The sequence below is a fragment of the Schistocerca gregaria genome, chromosome 10 (genome assembly GCF_023897955.1).
Source record: "Schistocerca gregaria isolate iqSchGreg1 chromosome 10, iqSchGreg1.2, whole genome shotgun sequence".
Classification (NCBI taxonomy): Eukaryota; Metazoa; Arthropoda; class Insecta; order Orthoptera; family Acrididae; genus Schistocerca; species Schistocerca gregaria.
In genome coordinates, this window is record NC_064929.1 from 187,353,138 (window position 1) to 187,376,084 (window position 22,947).

The following is a 22,947-nucleotide window of genomic DNA, read 5'->3' on the forward strand; positions in this document are numbered from 1 at the left end:
CTTGTGGTGGAGGAGAAACTCCAAAGGCTAAGGGAAACAACCCCAAAAGAAAATCCTTTCTTGCTTTCAAAACCCAGACGAGCCTCGGAACGAACCACTCAGAATTGGACCTCACTGCTTCTTCAAGTACTGGTGCAAATGATGGGAGACCTGATGATATTCATCAGTACAAGAAGATGAAACCAACTGGACTAAAAAATTGCCTAAATATTGGCACCCTTAATATATTAACCCTCAATGCAAAAATGGAAGAAATGACAGATGTGCTAACGGAGAGGAAGTTAGACATATTGGGATTAAGCGAAACAAAGTGGAAGGGAAAAGGTGAGAAGAATTTGAAAGGACGAGGAAAATTGTACTGGAGTGGGAATAACAGGTCTGGAAGAAATGGTGTGGCAGTGATGGTGAATAAGCATGTACAAAGCTGTATTAAAAATATGAGATATATATCAGACAGGATCATAATCTTAAACCTGACATTCCAAAAAGAAACAATAAAATTAATCCAGATTTATGCACCTCAAGTGGGATGTAGCGAAGAAGTGAAGATGGACTTTGAATATGTGTTAGAAAACCATATAGAGAGTGCTAACATAGTGATGGGAGATTTTATTGAACAGGTAGGCAAAGAAAGAAAGGGATTTGAGCAAGTACCGGGATGTTTTGGATATGGAGGCAGAAATGAAGAAGGGAAAGACTCCTGGATTTGTGCTAGAGGTATGGAGTGAAAATAGCAAACAGCTGGTTTATGAAGAGAGAAAGTCATGTTACCACCAGATACAGTTGGGATGGTAGAACCAAGAGTGTAATTGATTATATTCTAGTAGACAGGAAATGCGGAGAGAAAGTAAGAAATGTGAAGGTAATTCCGAGTGTGGGTGCAGATGGAGACCATAGTTTACTGGTGGGACAATGGGAAATGAATCTGTGTGTGAAAAATAGAAAACAGAAGAAAGTGATGAAGATACAGGATTGGAAACTGAAGGAGAGTGAATGTGCTGAGAAGTACAGAGAATTAATCACACAAAAAGTTTTCTGCGATGTAGAAAAAGAATGGAGTTTATTCAAAGACACTTTAGTCGAAACAGCACAAAAAGTATGTGGCAGAACATCTGGAAACGAAAAAAATAAGACAGACAAGATGGTGGGATAATACCACAATCCAAGCAGATAGAAGAACAAAGGGAGCATTGAGAAAGCGGTGGAAAACTAAAAATGACGAAGACCATGAATTATATATAGAGGAAAAGAAGAAGTGCAAAGAAATAGTGGAAACAGCAAACAAAAAGGCATGGGAAGAGTTTACAAAAAAACTTGAAGATGTGTAGAACAATAAGAAAATGATCTATAAAATGATGAAAAATAAAAGAAAGGGTTCTGAAGTACCAGTAAAGATGGAAACAGAGGACGGTACCATTATTGAAGATCCAGGGAATATAAAAGATCTCTGGAAAGAACATTTTAAGAAGCTGTTAAACGCTGAGGAGCAGGTACATGAGGAAACAACAAATAATGGAGAAATTGAGAGAAGTTTGGAAGCAGATTTAGGACAAATTACACGGGAAGAAATGGAAAAAGCTGTGAACAAGATGAATGAGAGGAAAGCCCCAGGACCTGATGAAGTATCAGTGGACATGACAAGAGCAGCAGGTCCAGTGGGAATGCAGTGGCTGTATAGAGTAGTATCAAGCGTGTGTAGAAATAGTACAATACCTGACGACTGGAGAACAGGAGACATTGTCCCCATATTCAAGAAAGGCAATAAAAGACTTTGTAAAAACTACAGAGAAAAAACCCTTATGAGTCATACAGCCAAGATTTTTGAAAGAATTTTACTAAATCGAATAAGTGAAAAGGCAGAAAAGGAGCTGAGTGAAGAACAGCATGGGTTTAGGAAACGAAGAAGCACGATCGCCCTGTTGTTTTCTATCCGTCAACTGATGGAAACAAGATACGAGTAAAACAAAAGGGTGATAATGGTTTTTATAGACACAGAAAAGGCATATGACTCAGTTGACAGGGAAAGACTCTGGGAAGAAATGAAGAAGATATAGAAGATGAATACATTAATGTTATTAAGACAATGTACAGAGGGCACAATTGTAAAATTAGAACACCATTGGGAAACTCTGAATACTTCGAAAAAAGACAAGGACTTAGGCAAGGAAGTATTCTATCTCCTGCACTTTTTAATGTTGTGATGAAGGGAATGAATAGGGCAGTTAAAGATATAGTAAAAGAAAAAGACAAAAAGATGATTTTTGCAGATGATATGTTCATATGGGGTGATAAAGAGGTGGATGTACAGTTCCAGCTTGATGCGTGGAAGGAAATAATGAAAAGGTATGGATTAAAAATAAATAAAGATAAGAGTGAAGTAATGGTATTTGGAAGAGAGAATGGAATCAACGGAAATATTACGTTGAATTTGGAATAATGAAGTTTGAGAAAGAGAAAAACTCCTAATATATAACAATTATTACATCCCTATTTTCACTTATGGTGGAGAAACATGGACAATGACAGAAAGGGACTGAAACAGACTGCAAGCAGGGGAAATGAAATTCCTCAGAGCAGCTAAGGGAAAAACAAGAAAGGACTGAGTAAAGATTGTAGAGATTAGAAATGTCTTCAAACAAGAAAGTATGAGAGAAGAAATTGAAAGAAAGAGAATAAGATGGTATGGGCATCTTAAGAGGATGCATGGGCAGAGACTCAACAAAATTATGGAAGAACTAAAGATGGATGGGAAAAGATACAGAGGGCGTCAAAGAACACGGTGGAAAATGGGAATGAGAATATCTGTAGAAACGAGAGGTCTGACCTAGGAGCAAGTGGAGGAAGAAAAGTGGTGGGAGGACCGAGCCAAGTCTAGAGGACGCATCAGCACCCAGACCCAGCAGTAACTGGAGCGGGATTCGGATACAGATAGATAGATAGATAGAGAAATACTTCAAATGGCTGAGGGAGAATGATCTACAAAAGTGTTCAGGGAAGTTCAGGAATACAAGTACTTTACTCAAAGTCGAAAGTCGTTCAACTCTGAAATGCTAAGGTATAATGCAATCTGTGAGAAATTCTTGAAACAGATATTTGAAATACACTGATTATATAGTTTCTGCGAAAAGAAATACCACAGTGGGAGGTTCTCATGAAGAGAAGTGGACGTCTTTATAAGGGATAAGTCAGAGGAAACTATTAGCAGATAGACAAAAATACGAAATAGGAAAAAGACAGTGAAGAACAGTTGGGTTAATGAAAAAGCCTGAGGCTCATCCGCGAGTGACTGAAATAGAACAATGTTCATAGGTAATCGTAAATACTGTAATAAAAGTATTTTAATTAATGTTAGAAGACAAAAAATATTGATGTAGTGAGAGACTGTGAATAGTGTATGTAATTTGCTGGTTGTATAAATACTGAGAGAACAAATTCCACAGCAGGCAGTTCAGTTGATGAGGACTCGATGTCTCCTAAATCGACAATGACAAAAGTTAGACAAACATTTCTAGAAGAAAGGTAATTGCCAAGACTTTTCGCGCTACACGAGAAATAGTTGATGCGACTCGTAAGAGTGAAGTACGAAATATTCAGAGCAGTTCGTCAACAACCAAATAAAGATATTTTCAACGATGTGCAAAGTATTGGCATACTAAAGTATTGGGAAGAACGACATGTGTTTAAAATTCATTGATTATCTCTATAGTACAAGTAGTAATACCACAGCAAACAGTTCAGTTGGAGAGGAGTGGATGATTTTAAATGAGAGAATCACATTAATCAGAAAACCTTACATACAAGGAAGAAAACTGCAGAATGTTTAAGAAACATATGAAATACTCCAGTGAATGAAGAAGAAATAAAGTACAAATATGCTCAGTATCATGATATAGTATGGAAAGACATACAACAATATGAAGAGCAGGAAGGAAGAAATGGCTGAAGGGATAAATATCTGCAACAGTGTTCAGGAAAGTTCATGACTACGGAAATTAAGGTATTCTTTTGAATATGCAAATATGTAGGATACTGAAATCACAAGCATTGATGATACCAATATGCAACTCTATGAGGAAATAAGCCCGCAATGAAAAATACTAGAGTAGGTAGTTCAGTTTAATTGAAGCGCATGCATGAAAAGGGGAAATCATAGAAATCAAAGAAAAATGCATTCCAGGAATATACCACCATCAAATTTTTGCGTACTAGAATAATTACTTCATCTGACTGACGACGGAAAGAATTAAAAATATATTCAAGCGATCTCATTAATACACTAGTTAAAGACATAGGTTACCGAAACAGTTAAGAATCATGACATGAGTTTGAAATTTGTAAGACTACTTACATAGAAAACCACAGGATAGAGGTCTGTTAAACAGCGATAATGTAATCAAATGGGAAAATGAGAGACGTTACACAAACATCTGTAGAATGAAGGTAACCTAAAAGGAATACATTTTAACTGACTGACAGAAAAATGAAGTAGAAAATGTTTAGCTTAGGTACTGATTTTGCCATAAGGATATGTTATTTAATGTGTAACTACGTAAAGTACTGAAACAAAGAGAAAGTATCACGTCTTTGAAATTCATACCTAATACACAATTTCCGATAAGAAATGCCATTGAAGCCAGTTCAGTTGTTCAGTGGTAGATGTATTAAAAATGCAGAATCAGATACGTTCGACAAACATACATAAAGAAAAAATCATTGCGACGAATTTACTGGAAACAGATGAACTACTTCATCTGATTCACTTAGGAATGACCTACAAAAATGTTCAGAGAACATCAACATTAGAGAAATACAAGTAATTAACCATTGTGGCCAGTCGCGTGATTCTGGAATACTAAGGAATAATCACAAATATTTAAACTAGTGTCGTCTGTACATACTGTATCGCCATGCTAATTGAACAGAAATGGATACATTGAAAGGCGCTAGTAACAGATGTTAGACAAAGGTACGTACAGGGAAGGCTGGTTCTAAAGATTTCTGGGCAAGAGAAAAAGGTCTTGAACTCACTGGCGAAACACTGAAGTACAAATGTGTTCAGGGCACTTCCTGAACAGGGATGAAAAGCATTTTAATCGATGTGAAAAGAGCTGACACACCATCATAATGGGGTATGTGTTTATAATCCGCTGACTACATAGATACTGCGATAAGAAATACTACAACAAGCACTTTAATTGAAGAGCAGTCGATGTCTTTAAGTTGAGAATCGGAGAAGTTAGAAGGACATCAGTACAAGGAATTCAAATAAGAACAGTTTGTGGGATGCAGAAGAAATGCTTCAACCATTTAACGAAAAAATGCGCTACAACAACATTCAGATTGCTTTATTAATACACAATCAAAGCTATTTTACTCAATATGCAAAACCTGTAATGCCAAATAGTAACTCAAGTGTTTAAAATATCTCGGGCTATTGATATTGAAATAAGAAATAGCACAGCAAGTAGTTCAGTTGAGGAGCACTGACTCTCTTTAAACTTTAGTGTCGAAGAAAGTACAAACACAGAGGTACAAGGAAGAGAACTGTGAAGCCATTTTAGATTGCGGAGGAAGTACTTGAAACAACTGACGAAACAACGGCGTAAACAAAAGTTGAGCGCAAACTATGGATACAGAATTATAGGGACTTTATTCAGTGTGAAAACACCTGCCATAATGAAATACCTGGGGAAAATTGCATGTGTTTGGAATTCACTGATTACCTGCATACTTCCATAACCACTACAACAGGCGGCAGTTGCAATGAACAGAAGAGGGTATTGCAAAGACGGGAATCATGGAAATTAGACAATCATACGTACTAAGAACATCATTGCGAAGAATTACGGGAAACAAAGATCTACTTCATCTGATTGACGAAAGAATGAGTTATAAAAATGGTCATGGGAATTCATGAATACAGGACTACAAGTATTTTAGTCAAGGTCGAAAGTCGTTCAACTCTGAATTGCTAAGGTATAATAAAATCTGTGCGAAAGTTTTGACACATGTATTTGAAATACCCTGAATATATACATTCTGCGAAAATATATACAACAGTGGGAGTTTCTCATGAAGAGGAGTGGACGTCGTTATAAGACATAAGTCAGAGGAAAATATTAGCAGCTAGAGACAAATAAGAATTACGAAAAGACAGTGAAGAACATTTGGTTCAATCAACAAACCCTGAGGCTCATCGGGAATGACAGAAGTAGAACAACTTTACGGGTATTTGTGAATACAGTAACAAATGTATTTTCATTGATCTTAGAGCGCAACATATATTGATGTGAAGAGGGATTATGAATAGTGTATGTCATTTGCTGATTGTATGTATATATATATAGAGAGAAAGGTCAAATTCAACAGCAGGCAGTTCAGTTGATGAGGACTCGATGTTTCCTAAAGCGACAGTGATAAAAGTTAAACAAACATTTCTATAAGGAATATAACTGCCGAGACTCTTTGCGAAACACGAGAAGTACTTGATGTGATACGTAAGAGTGAAGTACGAAATATTCAGAGCAGTTCAATAACAATCAAATAAAGATTTTTTCATCGATATGCAAAGAATTGCCATACTGAAATACAAAGAAATGAATTACAAAAATGAGGAAACGATGACAGCTTCGCGATTCTCTGAGTCTATGGATACTGCGGTAAGACACACAACAGTATGAAGAGGAGTGGTCCATTAAAGGAGGCAAGCAAAATAAGTTTGGTCTGATGAGAAATGCTTCAAATGGCTGTCGGAAGAATGATCTACAAAAGAGTTCAGGAAAGTTCATGACTACAGAAATGAAGGTATTCTTTTGAATGAGCAAAGATGTGGGACACTGAAATCCTAAGCAAAGATGACATCAATTTGTAACTCTATGTTGAAATAGGTACGCAATTAGAAATACTAGAGTAGGTAGTTCAGTTTAAATAATATGCATTATTGTAAGGGCAAATTCATAGCAATTAAAGAGAAATGCATTCGAGGAAGATACCAACGTCAAATTTTTGGGTAGTAGAGAAATTACTTCATCAGACTGACGAAGGAAAGAATTACAAATATTGTCATGCGATATCAACAATACAATAGTTAAAAATGTTCGTTCATGTGCGAAGACATAGGTTCCCGAAGTAGGTACGAATCATGACATGTGTTTTAAATTGTGTAAGGCTGCTTCCATAACAAACCACAGGAGACCAGTTGAACAGCGATAATGTGTTCAAATGGGAAAAATGAGAGAAATTACACAAACATCTCTATAATGAAGGTAACCTAAAAGGAATTTTTGGCTAAAAGAACATATATTTCATCTGACTGACGAAAGAATGAAGTGGAATATCCTTAGCGTAGGTAGTGATTACTGCCATAAAGAGATGTTATTCAATGTGTATGTTCGTAAATTACAGAAACATAGGGGAAATATCACGTGTTTGAACTTCGTAGCCGATACACATTATCCGATAAGAAATACCATTGAAGGCAGTTAAATTGAACAGTGGTGGATGTCTTCAAGACGGGGAATCAGAGACGTTAGACAAAGATAAGTGGAGGGCAAATCACTGCGACAAATTTACTACAAATAGATGTACTATTTCACGTGATTGATGAAGGATTGACCTAAAATATCGTTCAGAGTACATCATGATTAGAGAAATACAAATAATTAACCAATGTGACAAGACGGTTCATTCTGAAATACTAAGGAATAATAACAAACGTCTCAAATTGTCTGGGCGGTAGATAATGTGCAACCACGCAAGTTGAACAGGAGTGGATGCATTCAAAAGCGCTAGTGACAGATCTTAGACAAAGATACGTACAGGGAAGACCATTGCACCAGATTTCTGGCTAACAGAAGAAGGTTTTCACTTGACTGACGAAGAAGTACAAAAATTTAAGGGCATTTCCAGAACACGCATATAAAGATTTTTGATCGTTGTGCAAAGAGTTGAAACACTATTAACAAGGAGGAAAAAACACATGTCTTTATAATTCGCAGATTACATACGTACTGCGATAAGAAAGAGCAGTCGATTTATTTAAGCGTGGAATCAGAGAAGTTAGAAAGACATATGTTCAAGGAAGACAAATGCGACCACTTTGTGGGAAACAGAGGAAATGCTCAACCATTTAACAAATAAATCTGCTACAAAAACATTCAGGTTGCTTCATGAATACTGAATCAAAGGGATTTTAATCAATGTGCTATACGTGTAATGCTAAGGAGTAAGGCATCTGTTTGAAATCTCTCAGGCTATAGATATTGCAATAAGAAATAGCACAGCAGTCAGTTCAGTTGAAGAGCACTAACTCTCTTTAAACTTCGTTGTCGGAAAGAGTACAAACATAGAGGTACAAGGAAGACAACTGTGAAGAAATTTTGGATAGCTGAGGAAGTACTTGAAATAGCTATTTTAATCAGTGTGAAAACATCTGCCATACTACAATACCGGGGGAAAATTGCATGTGTTTGTATTTCCCTGATTACATGCGTACAGCGATAAGTAGTATAACAGGAGGCAATTGCTATGAACTGGAGTGGATATTTCAAAAATGGGAGTAAGAGGAACTTGACAATTATACGTACAAGGAACATCATTGCGAAGAATTACGGGAAACCAAGAACTACTACAACTGATTAACGAAAGAACTTAGGGGCCAAACAATCGCAAAAAAGCGTAAACAAGCGGTACGTGTGTACCATGTCAATAGCTGTGCTTATCTCAAACGTCAGAGGCGTGATTCATCACCACAGCCAACGTTTGGTGGGCCGCGGGCTCTCAGTTAAACTGAGGTGGCGCCGTGAACTACGATGTGAGAATGTCAGAAAGTAACACGCTGGCGCAAATTGAGACATAGTCTTCATCTATGTGATTGGCATAAAATGAGTTACGAAAGTTATTCGTTGATCGAGTCAAAGGCGCAGGAAGTTAATACGAGTGCATGTATAATATCCTAGCTCGAGGACAATTGTATAGAACTATAGAACGTGGATAGACTGGTACTATTTATGTGGGATAGCAAATTCCACGGATGGCCAAAACGCATGGGCGCAGGACAGACAAAATACCATCCGCTAGAAGCAGGCTAAAATTAAAGGGGCTGAATAACCCATTCTTCAATTAATTGGGGTCAGTGATAGTATTTGATGACTACACATGGATAACCGTGTAAAGTTACTATACTAAATTCTAAGCCTATTGACTAGAAATGGGCGAAATTAGTATAACATGCTTAATGTAATTGTGTGCAAGGTCGTGCAATGTCGCCTTCATCGTTCTTAATATCTAATGACCGACCGAGGTCATTTTGAATAGTGCTATCGGATATGTAGCAAAACGGTGTAAAAACAACCTAAAGCTCTGCTAGTTTCTTAAAATCAGGAATTTTAGTTACTGAACCATGAAGTTTAATCAAGTCAGGTCTTTGAAGGCATATGGCGTAAAACAGACAAACTACCTTTATTTCTAATAGCAGTTGACGTGAAAGGTCAAATAATGTAACGGGCTTAATATACATGAGTGAAAGGAACACCGCTGTCATTATCTACTGACCGACAGAGCTCAAAGTGATTAGTGCTACCAAGTGTTACCAAAATGAAATGCAATCTTATGAACATAAGGTGACAGACGTACCATGTCACTTTTTTTAAAAAAAGGTTAAGGATTTATTTCCTAATCTGAAGCCAGAGCTCCTTGCATCACCATAGTCGACATGGATAATTATAATTAAGTGGGAATGGCTATTTGGACCATATTAGAAATATTAAAGCTTATAAGAAGTGAGAATACTGTGAACATGTACAAGAATCATCCATTGTAAGGCTTTAAATGAAAGAAAAAAGCTTAAGTATTGTACTAGTGTGTCAACGTTTGTAACGGCAGCCGTCATAACTAAGATAAAGGAAAATAGAGCGTGACTGTACGAATAGACCGTCCGTGATATTAAGTGACCGCATGAATGCATCGGCTATCTTCTATGTCGTTTGGTAAAATGTGAAGCAATGAGCATGGGGATAAAACCTTCGAAAACAATTATTTTTATTTTTAACTAGAATTGATCGATAAGGGTGCAGTATTTGTCATAACATAGACGTTTAAAAAGTCTACTTTTTCTAATATCTCTAATTTCATACCCCTAAGTGCAGACTGAAGCAACTCGTTTCCGGCCGAGGGGATTATGCGCGTGAGACATTTGTACGAGATGTTTAGCGTAGGTGGAACTTCGCGTAGCCCTACCACTTCTGGTGATAGTATGATCCTTATATCTAGTAGCTATCGCTCGAACTGTTTGACCGATATAACTGCCATTGGTTCGTCATCTACTGCATCAGCTAATGTGGAAGCCGTATTATTATTTTTTTTATTTTCTTACTGTACATTCGTCTTACAAAGTGTGAATTTTAACCGTTAATTTTACCGATAGTTTCCAGAGTAACTAATTCAGTTTCTAGCGCCTCCGGATAAGGAGGATAGCCATGCCACGACGTAGACTTGAATGAACCACGGCCGTTCTTTGGGGCTTGCGAATGTGTAGAGTGACCAGGAATAACGTTATCAGAATATTTTTTTTCATGTGTATTAAAAGGAATGTGGCTGTCCACTATAGTGACGGTGAGATTTATATAATTCAAGGACATCGCAGAGCATTCTATGTCATACATGAAATTGATGTTTTCTTGATACTTGTTATATATTGAAAATATGTGGTCTATTTCTTTTTGAGTGCCAATAATGACAAAAATTATATCGTCAAACCATATTGCATAGAATTTTATTTTACTCAAATTCAAAATTTATGCATTATTGGAGAAAAAATCAGATTCTATAGAGTTCAGAAAAATTTGAGAAAGAATACCAGCTAGAATCATAAAAGAAGGCTGTCTACATGGAAGAATCCTGGAGATACTAAAAGGTATCAGATAGATTATATAATGGCAAGACAGAGATTTAGGAACCAGGTTTTAAATTGTAAGACATTTCCAGGGGCAGATGTGGACTCTGACCACAATCTACTGGTTATGACCTGTAGATTAAAACTGAAGAAACTGCAAAAAGGTGGGAATTTAACGACATGGGACATAGATAAGCTAAAAGAACCAGAGGTTGTACAGAGTTTGAGGGACAGCATAAGGGAGCAATTGACAGGAATGGGGGAAAGAAATACAGTAGAAGAAGAATGGGCAGCTTTGAGGGATGAAGTAGTGAAGGCAGCAGAGGATCAAGTAGGTAAAAAGATGAGGGCTAGTAGAAATCCTTGGGTAACAGAAGAAATATGGGATTTAATTGATGAAAGGAGAAAATATAAAAATGCAGTAAATGAAGCAGGCAAAAAGGAATACAGACATCTCAAAAATGAGATCGACAGGAAGTGCAAAATGGCTAAGCAGGGATGGCTAGAGGACAAATGTAAGGATGTAGAGGCTTGTCTCACTATGGGTAAGATAGATACTGCCTACAGGAAAATTAGAGAGACCTTTGGATATAAGAGAACCACTTGTATGAACATCAAGAGCTCAGATAGAAACCCAGTTCTAAGCAATGAAGAGAAAGCAGAAACTTGGAAGGAGTATATAGAGGGTCTATACAAGGGCGATGTACTTGAGGACAATATTATGGAAATGGAAGAGGATGTAGATGAAGACGAAATGGGAGATACGATACTGCGTGAAGAGTTTGACAGGGCACTGGAAGACCTGAGTCGAAACAAGGCCCCTGGAGTAATTAACATTCCATTAGAACTACTGACGAAGAGGGAGACCAAGAGATGACTACACTAAGCAGATTCAGAAGTTTGTGGGTTGCAGTGGGTTCTGGGAGATGTAGAAGCTTCCACAGAATAGAGTAGCGTGGAGAGCTGCATCAAACCAGTCTCAGGACCGAAGACCACAACAACAACAACAACAACATGTAGTACAACAAGTAATACCACAGCAAACAGTTTAGTTGGAGAGCAATGGATGACTTTAAATCGGAGAATCACAGTAATCAGAGAAACTCAAGGAAGACAATTGCGGAATGTTTAAGAAACATACGAAATACTCCAGTGAATGACGAAGAAGTAACACAATTAAGAGCAGTGGTCCATCAAAGGAGGCAAGGAAAACAAATGTTGGTCTCACGAGAAATACTTCAAATGGCTGAAGGAAGAATGATCTACAAAAGTATTCAGAAAATTTCATGACGATAGAAATGAAGGTATTGTTTTGAATGTGCAATGATGTGGGATACTGAAAACCTAAGCAAAGATGACATCAATTTGTAACTCTATGAGGAAATAGACACGCAATAAAAAATACTAGAGTAGGTAGTTCAGTTTAACTTAAGAACATTCTTGGAAAGGAAATGTCATATAAATTAAAGAAAAATGCAATCCAGGTACATAACAGCGTCATATTTTTGGGTACCAGAGTAATTACGACATCCGACGGACGATGGAAACAATTACAAATATATTTTGCGATATTATCAATACACCAGTTAAAGATGTACATGTGCAAAGACATAGTTTACCGAAACAGTTAAGAATCATGACATGAGTTTGAAATTGTGAAAGGCTGCTTACATAAGTACTGCGATGAGAAATACCACAACAAGCACTTCAATTGGAGAGCAATAGATGTCTTTAAGTCGGGAATCGGAGAAGTTAGAAAGACTTACGTAAAAGTAAGTCAAATGCGAACAGTTTGTGGATGTATTCAAAATGCAGAATCAGATACGTTTGACAAAGATACGTAGAGCGAAAATCACTGCGACGAATTTACTGGAAACAGATGAACTACTTCACCTGAATAACAAAGGAATGGCCCAAAATAATGTTCAGAGAACGTCATCATTAGAGAAATATAAATAGATAAAAAGATATTAGACAAAGATACGTTAATGGGAGAACGATGCGAAAGATTTCTGGGTAAGAACAGAAAGTCTTCAACTCACTGGCGAAAGACTGAAGTACAGAAATGTTGAGGGCATTTCCTGAACACGGATATAAAAGTTTTTTAATCGATATGCAAAGAGCTGACACACTATCATAATGTGGTAAAATCGCATGTGTTTATAATTCGCTGTTTACATACGTACTGCGATAAGAAAAACGACAGAAAGCAGTTCAATGGGCAGCAGTCGATGTCTTTAGGTTAGGAATCAGAGAAGTTAGAAAGACATATGTACAAGGAAGCCAAATGCGAACAGTTTGTGGGAAACAGAAGAAATGCTTAACCTTTAAACGAAAAAACGCGTAACAAAAACATTCAGGTTGCTTCATGAATACACAATCAACGTACAAAAACTGTAAAGCTAAGCAGTATCGCATCGGTTTGAAATTTCTCATGCTATAGATATTGCATTAAGAAATAGCAGAGCAAATAGTTCAGATCAGGAGCACTGATTCTCTTTAAACTTCGGAGTTGGAGAAAGTACAAACACAGAGGTACAAGGAAGGCAACTATGAAGCCATTTTAGACAGCGGTGGAAGAACTTGATACAACTGACGAAAGAATGGCGTAAAAAATGTTGAGGGCAAATCATGGATACAGAATTATAGGTATTTTAATCAGTGTGAAAACACCTGCCATAATGAAATATGAAATTCATTGATAACTTGCGTATTAGGATAAGCACTATAAATGGAGGCAGTTGCATTGAACAGAAGAGGGTATTTCAAAAACGGGAATCATGGAAATTACACAAGCATACGTATTAGGTACATCATTGCGAAGAATTACGGGAAACCAAGAACCACTACGACTGATTGACGAAAGAACTCAGGGGCCAAACACTCGCAAAAAAGCATAAACAAGCGGTACGTGTGTACAATGCCAATAGCTGTGCTTAGCTCAAACGTCAGAGGCGTGATTCATCACCACAGCCAACGTTTGGTGGGCCGCGGGCTCTCAGGTAAACTGAGGTGGTGCCGGGAACTACGATGTGAGAATGTCAGAAAGGAACACGCTGGCGCAAATTGAGACATAGTCTTCATTATGTGATTGGCATAAAATGAGTTACGAAAGTTATTCGTTGATCGAGTCAAAGGCGCAGGAAGTTAATACGAGTGCATGTATAATATCCTAGCTCGAGGACAATTATATAGAACTATAGAACGTGGATAGACTGGTACTATTTATGTGGGATAGCAAATTCCACGGATGGCCAAAACGCATGGGCGCAGGACAGACAAAATACCATCCGCTAGAAGCAGGCTAAAATTAAAGGGGCTGAATAACCCATTCTTCAATTAATTGGGGTCAGTGATAGTATTTGATGACTACACATGGATAACCGTGTAAAGTTACTATACTAAATTCTAAGCCTATTGACTAGAAATGGGCCAGATTAGTATAACAGGCTTAATGTAATTGTGTGCAAGGTCGTGCAACGTCGCCTTCATCGTTCTTAATATCTAATGACCGACCGAGGTCATTTTGAATAGTGCTATCGGATATGTAGCAAAACGGTGTAAAAACAACCTAAAGCTAAGCTAGTTTCTTAAAATCAGAAATTTTAGTTAGAATTTAGTGATTAGTGCTACCAAGTGTTACCAAAATGAAATGCAAACTTATGAATATATGGTGAACAGACGTACCATGTCATTTTTTTTCAAAAAAAAGGTTAAGGATTTATTTCCTAATTTGAGGCCAGAGCTTCTTGCATAACCATAGTTGACATGGATAATTATAATTAAGTGGGAATGGCTATTTGGACCATATTAGAAATATTAAAGCTTGTAAGAAGTGAGAATACTGTGAACATGTACAAGAATCATCCATTGTAAGGCTTTAAAGGAAAGAAAAAAGCTTATGTATTGTACTAGTGTGTCAACGTTTGTAACGGCAGCCGTCATAACTAAGATAAAGGAAAATAGAGCGTGACTGTACGATTTGACCGTCCGTGATATTAAGTGACCGCATGAATGCATCGGCTATCTTCTATGTCGTTTGGTAAAATGTGAAGCAATGAGCATCGGGATAAAACCTTCGAAAACAATTAGTTTTATTTTTAACTAGAATTGATCGATAAGGGTGCAGTATTTGTCATAACATAGACGTTTAAAAAGTCTACTTTTTCTAATATGTCTAATTTCATACCCCTAAGTGCAGACTGAAGCAACTCGTTTCCGGCCGAGGGGATTAGGCGAGTGAGACATTTGTACGAGATGTTTAGCGAAGGTGGAACTTCGCGTAGCCCTACCACTTCTGGTGATAATGTGATCCTTATATCTAGTAGCTAGCGCTCGAACTGTTTGACCGATATAATATTTCGGCCAGTCACGGCAAGTAATTTTGTAAACCCCAGACTGCGAAAGTTTATCACCTGCAACTTGTAAAGAGTGGATTAGGTTCTTTTTCAAATTATTCTTAGTGGAGAAGGCTACTCCAAATACATAGGTTTTAAGTAAAAGTCCTAATTTGCAACTTATTTTACCTATGTAAGGAACAGATATAACTGCCATTGGTTCGTCATCTACTGCATCACCTAATGTGGAAGCCGTATTATTATTTTTTTATTTTCTTACTGTGCATTCGTCTTACAAAGTGTGAATTTTAACCGTTAATTTTACCGATAGTTTCCAGAGTAACTAATTCAGTTTCTAGCGCCTCCGGATAAGGAGGATAGCCATGCCACGACGTAGACTTGAATGAACCACGGCCGTTCTTTGGGGCTTGCGGATGTGTAGAGTGACCAGGAATAACGTTATCAGAATATTTTTTTTCATGTGTATTAAAAGGAATGTGGCTGTCCACTATAGTGACGGTGAGATTTATATAATTCAAGGACATCGCAGAGCATTCTATGTCATACATGAAATTGATGTTTTCTTGTTACTTGCTATATATTGAAAATATGTGATCTATTTCTTTTTGAGTGCCAATAATGACAAAAATTATATCGTCAAACCATATTGCATAGAATTTTATTTTACTCAAATTCAAAATCTATGCATTATTGGAGAAAAAATCAGATTCTATAGAGTTCAGAAAAATTTGAGAAAGAATACCAGCTAGTGGATTTCAATGATAAAATGTATTCTCAACCCTTCAGATTAGCTATGGGAATCCCACTAGCTGGTATTCTTTCTGAAATTTTTCAGAACTCTATAGAATCAGATTTTTTTGTCCAGTAATGCAGAGATTTTGATTTTGAGTAAATTAAAAATTTATGTTAGATATGTTTACGAAATAATTTTTGTCATTAATAGCACTCAAAATGATATAGACCACATATTTTCAATATTTAACGAGTTTCATGAAAACATCAATTTCAGGTATGAAATTGACTCCACTACCAGGTCCTTAACTTATTTAGATCTCACCTTGACTGTAGTGGACAGCTACATTGCTTTTTAATATATATCGAAAAAATTCATATTCTGATAACATTAATCCTGGTGTGTCCGCACATCCGCAAAGCCCAAAAAATGGTCTTCTTTCATTCAAGTCTCCATCTTGCCACAGCTACTCCCCTTTCCCCGGAGGCGCTAGAAACGGAATTAGTTACGGTGTAAACTATCGCTAAAAATAACGGTTACAATTCACACTTAGTAAGAAGAATATATATTAAGAAAATAAATAAAAATAATAATACGGCTTCCACAATAGGTGATGCAGTCGATGACGAACCAGTGTCAGTTATATCTTTTCCTTTCATCGGTAAAACAAGTTACAAATTAGGATGTTTACTCAAAACCTATGGATTTAGAGCAGCCTTCGCCACTAAGAATAATTTGAAAAAGAACCTAATCCACTCTTTACAAGTCGCTGGTGATAAACTTTCTTATTCTCGGGATAACAAACTTACTTGCTGTCACTGTCCGAAATATTATATCGTTCAAACAGGTCGAGCGCTAGCTAATAGATATATGGAACGTATTATCACCAGATGTGGTAGCGGTAGGCGAGGTTCCACCTTCGCTGAACATCTCGTACAAATGGCTCACGCCCCTATTCCTCCGGCCAATACCGACTTGCTTCAATCTGAAGTTAGGTGTATGAAATTAGACATATTAGTAGAAATGGAGATTTTTAAACATCTCTGGTATGACAAACACTGCATTCTTAGCGACCAACTCTAGTTACAACACAAAACAAAAAACCATTCGAAGTTTTTTTCGTCTTACTCAGTGCTTCACATTCTACCACACGACGTAGACGAAAGCTGATGCATTCATGCTGTTGCTTGGTGTCCCGGATGGTCAATTCGTTCAGTCATGTTCTAGGTTCGATTAATCTTAGTTATGACGGGTGCCCTTACAAAAGTGGGAACACTAATACAATACACATATTTTTTTCTTTCATTTAATGCCTTATACTGAGTGATACGTGTACATGTTTACAGTACTTTCACTTCTTACAATCACGAATATTTCTAATATGGTCCAAATAGTCATTCCGACTTAGTTATAACTATCCAAGTCGAATATGGTGAAGAAGGATGTATTTAGTCACATTCATTCCAAGTTCGAGCTCTGAGCTAAAATAAGGAAATAAATCCATAAGCATTTTTTAAAAAACCTTGAAGTAACATTGTACGTATCTTCACGATATATAAATAAAATTGCATACCATTTTGGTGACAACTGAGACCACTAATCATTTGGAAGTATTGCCGTCATTAGGCATTAAGGCAGATGAAAACGACGTTGTAGTCCTTCCACGCATGTATGTTAATCCCGTTACACTATGACCTTTCGCTTCCAACAGATATTAGAACTTGAAGGTAGTTTGTCTGTTGAACGCTATATGCGTTCACAAACCTCACTTGATTAAGCTTCATGGTTCAGTAATTCAACTACTTGATTTTAAGAAACTAGTTTAGCTTTGGGTACTTTCTACAGTATTTTGCTACATATCCGATAGCACTATTCAAAATGACCTCTGTCGATCATTAGATATTAAAGGCGACGAAGTCAACGTAGCACGTCCTTTCACGGAATTTGACCCTTTTGTGGTCGATAGAGCATAGTATTTCATATAGTAACTTTAGACGATTATCGAAGCGCAATTATCAAACACAAACACAGAACCCAAGTAACTGAAAAATGTGTTATTCATCCCACATATTTATAACCTGCTTCTAGCTGATGGAATTTTGTCAGTCCTGCGTAAATGCGTTTTGTCAATCCGTAGAAATTTCTATCCCACATATATAGTTAAGCATATCCACGTTCTATAGTTCTTCGCCCTAGGACATTATACATACACACACATTTTAACTTGCTGCGTCTTTGACCCACTTGTCGAATCACTTCCGCAACACATTTTATGACACTCACTTGGAAGAAGTCGATTTCTCAATTTGCGCAAGCGCGTTCCTTTCTGACACACTCACAGCCTACCTGCCGGCGCCACTTCAGTTTAACTGATAGTCCGCGGCCACCAGAATATTTGCTGGGGTGAAGAAGCACGCATCTGACGTTTGAGCTAAGGACAGCTATTGACATGGTACACATGTACCGTTTAGTTGACATTTTATGCGATTAGTTTGCCCTTTGAGAATTCTGTATCAATGTTCGACCATAGTTTGTAGTTTTCGTGTGTTCCTAAGATGGCGTGCTTATCCGCGCCGAAACCTTGGTCAACATCCGGTTTCAATTTGGAGTCGAGGTGGATACTTTATAAAAATTGTAAAAATGTTCATGGGCTTTCATAAATACAGAAATATAGGTATTTTACACGATGTTGAAAGTCGTTCAATTCTGAAATGCTACGGAATAATGCAATCTGTGCGAAATTCTTGAAATAGATGTTTTAAATACACTGATTATATGCGTTCTGCGAAGAGAAATACCACAGTGGGAGGTTCTCAAAAAGAGGAGTGGACGTGTTTATAAGAGATAAGTCAGAGGAAAATATTATCAGCAAGAGAAAAATACGAAATAGGGAAAAGACTGTAAAGAAGAGCAGGTTTAATGAAGAAACACTGAGGCTCATCTGCAAATGTCTGAAATAGAACAATGTTCTTGGGTATTCGTGAATACAGTAATAAACGTATTTTACTTAATGTTGGGAAGCAACAAATATTGATGTAAAGAGGGATTATGAATAGTGTCTGTAATTTGCTGGTTGTATAAATACTGAGAGGTCAAATTCCAAAGCAGGCAGTTCAGTTGATGAGGACTCGATGTTTCTTAAAGCGACAGTGAGAAAAGATAAAGAAACATTTCTATAAGGAAATAAACTGCAAAGACTCTTTGCGGAACACGAGAAGTACTTGATGTGGCACGTAAGAGAGAAGTACGAAATGTTCAGAGCAGTTCATGAACAATCAAATAGAGATATTCTCATCGATGTGCAAAGAACTGGCATACTAATAAACTGGGAAGAACGACTCATGTTTAAAATTCATTGATTATATTTGCAGTACAAGTAGTAATAAAACAGCAAACAGTTCAGTTGGAGAGCACTGGAAGATTTTAAATTGGAGAACAGAGTAACAAGGGAAACTTTCGTACAAGGAAGAAAACTGCGGAATGAGTAATAAACATTAGAAATACTACAGTGAATGACGAAGAAATATAGTACAAATATGCTCAGTATCCTGATATAGTATGAAATGATTACAGCTTCCTTTTTCGCTGAGTCTATGGATACTGCTAACAGACATACAACAGTATGAAGAGTAGTGGCTTACTAAAAGAAGCAAGGGAAAAAAATTGTTCTCATGAGAAATACTTCAAATGGCTGAAGAAAGGAACATCTACAAAAGTGTTCATTAAAGTTCATGACTACGGAAATTAAGGTATTTTTTTGAATGTGCAAATATGTAGGATACTGAAATCCCAAGCATTGATGATATCAATATGTAGCTCTATGAAGAAATAGGCACGCAATGAAAAATACTAGAGTAGGTAGTTCAGTTTAACTGAAGCGCATGCATGAAAAGGGGAAGTCATTGAAATTAAAGAAACATGCATTCCAGGAATATACCACCATCAAATTTTGGCGTACTTGAATAATTATTTCATCTGACTGACGAAGGAAAGAATTAAAAATATAGTCAAGCTTTATCATCAATACACTAGTTAAACATGTACGTACATGTGCTAAGACATAGGTTACCGAAATATTTAAGAATCATGACATGAGTTTGAGTTTTGAAAGACTGCTTCCTATTAAAACCACAGGATAGAGGTCTGTTGAACAGCGATAATGTGATCAAATGGGAAAATGAGAGACGTTAGTTGCGTTAAAGCACGTGCAACGTCGCCTTAATCGCCCTTAATATCTAATGACCGGCAGAGGTCTTTTTGAATAGTGCTATCGGATATGTAGCAAAATAGTGTAAAAAGAACCAGAAGCTCAACTACTTTCTTACGATCAGGTACTTGAGGTACTGAACCATGACGCTTATTTAAGTGAGGTCTGTGAACGCATATAGTGTTCAAAAGACAAACTACCTTTAAGTTCAAATAGCTGTTGACGTGTTAGGTAAAATAATGTAACGAGCTTAATATGCATTCGTGATAGGACGTACAACGTCGATTTCATCGCCCTTATTATCTATTGACCGACAGAGAGTTCAAAGAGATTAGTGCTATCAGTTGTTCCCAAAATGGTATGCAAAGTTATGTGTATATCGAGAAGAGACGTACGACGACACTTCAACGTTTCTTTTTTTTTTTTAATGGTTAAGGATTTATTTCCTAATTTTAGCCCACACCTCGGAATTGGAATGAATATGACTAAAAACATCCTTGCATCACCCCATTCGACTTGGATACTTACAACTAAATGGGAATGGCTATTTGGAGCATATTAGAAATACTAGAGCTTGTAAGAAGTGAGAATACTGTGAACATGTGTCACTCATTATAAGGTGTTAAATGAAAGATAAAAACATGTGTATTGTATTAGTGTGCCCACGTTTGTAAGAGCACCCGTCATAACTAAGATAAAGGGAAAATAGAGCTTGGCTGAACGAATGGACCATCCGTGATAAGAAGCCACCGAAAGAATGCATCAGCTATCTTCTATGTCGTATTAACTGAAGTTGGTCGTTAAAGATGCAGCCTTTGTCATACCACATATATGTTTAAATATGTCCATATCTTCTAATATGTCTAATTTCGTATCATTAACTTCAGAATGATGCAGCTCGGTACTGGCCGTGGGAGTAGGTGCGTGAGCCACTTGTAGGGGATGTTCAGCGAAGCTGGAACCACGAGTATTGTCACCACTTCTGGTGGGATTGTGTCCTTATATCCAGTAGCTAGCGCCCGACCTGTTTGACCGATATAATATTTCGGACAGTCACGGTAAGTAATTTTGTAAACCCCAGACTAAGAAAGTTTATCACCTGCGACTTGTAAAGATTGGATTTGTTTCTTTGTCAAATTATATTTAGTGGAGAAGGCTACTCCAAATCCATAGGTTTTAAGCAAACGTCCTAGTTTGCAACTTATTGTACCTATGTAAGGAACAGATATAACTGCCATTGGTTCGCCATCTACTGCATCACCTAACGTGGAAGGCGTATTATTATTATTTTTATTTTCTTACTCTACATTCGTCTTACTAAGTGTGAATTGTAACCGTTATTTTTACCTATAGTTTCCAGGGTAACTAATTGCGTTTCTAGCGCCTCCGGGGAAAGGGGATAGACATGCCACGACGTAGACTTGAATGAAACGGGGCCGTTATTTGGGCTTGTGGACGTGCAGAGTCACCAGGAATAATGTTATCAGAATATTTTTTTTTTCGATGGGTATTAAAAGGAATGTGGCTGTCCACTATAGTGAAGGTAAGATCTAAATAATTTAAGGACATCGTAGAGGACTCTATTTCATACATGATATTGATGTTTTCATTAAACGCGTTAAATAGTGAAAATATGTTGTCCATTTCATTTTGAGTGCCATTAATGACCAAGATTATATCGTCGAAACATCTTGCATAAAATTTTATTTTACTCAAGATCAAAATTCATCCATTGCTGAAAAAAAATCTGATTCTATAGACTTCAGAAATCTTTCAGAAAGAATACCAGCCAGTGGATTTCTCTGATAAAATGATTTCTCAACCCTTTACATTAGCTATGGGAATCTCACTAGCTGGTATTCTTTCTGAAATTTTGCAGAACTCTATAGAATCTGATTTTTTTGTTCAGTAATGCAGAGATTTTGAATTTGAGTAAAATAAAATTTTATGTTAGTTAAGTTTACGATATGATCTTTGTCATTAATGACACTCAAAATGATATAGACCACATATTTTCAGTATTTAACGCGTTTAATGAAAACATCAATATCATGTATGAAATAGAGTCATCTACGATGTCCTTAAATTATTTAGATCTTACCTTCACTATAGTGGACAGCCACATTCCTTTTAATACACATCGAAAAAAAACATATTCTGATAAGATTATTCCTGGGGACTCTGTACATCCACAAGCCCAAAAAATGGCTTTCTTTCAGTCAAGTCTACATCATGAAATGGCTATCCCCCTTCTCCGGAGGCGATAGAAACGGAATTAGTTACGCTGGAAACTATCGCTAAAAATAACTGTTACAATTCACACTTAGTAAGACGAATATATAGTAAGAATATGAATAAAAATAATAATACGACTTCCACATAATATGATACAGTAGATGACGAATCAATGGCAATTAAATCTGTTCCTTTCATAGCTAAAGTAAGTTACAAATTAGGACGTTTACTTAAAACCTTTGGATTTAGATGGCCTTCTCCACTAACAATAATTTGAAAAAGAACCTAATCCACTCTTTACAAGTCGCTGGTGATAAACTTTCTCATCCTTGGGTTAACAAAATTACTTGCTATCACTGTCCGAAATATTATATCGGTCAAACAGGTCGAGCGCTAGCTGCTAGATATAAGGAACGTATTATCACCGCAAGTGGTAGCGGTACGCGAGGTTCCACGTTCTCTGAACATCTCCTACAAGTGGCTCACGCGCCTAATCCCCCAGCCTGCAAGCCTGTACCGAGCT

At 37.0% G+C, this 22,947-nt stretch overlaps 1 protein-coding gene across 1 annotated transcript; it reads right to left on the bottom strand.

Moving 5' to 3' along the window:
* Window positions 1-15,082: 15,082 nt before the first annotated feature.
* Window positions 15,083-15,773, bottom strand: LOC126293231 (uncharacterized). The gene is made up of 2 exons (XM_049986352.1): window positions 15,554-15,773; window positions 15,083-15,468 (listed from the first exon to the last, which is right to left on the bottom strand). The coding sequence occupies exons 1-2, from the start codon at window positions 15,771-15,773 to the stop codon at window positions 15,083-15,085; spliced, it is 606 nt and encodes a 201-aa protein (XP_049842309.1).
* Window positions 15,774-22,947: the final 7,174 nt, after the last annotated feature.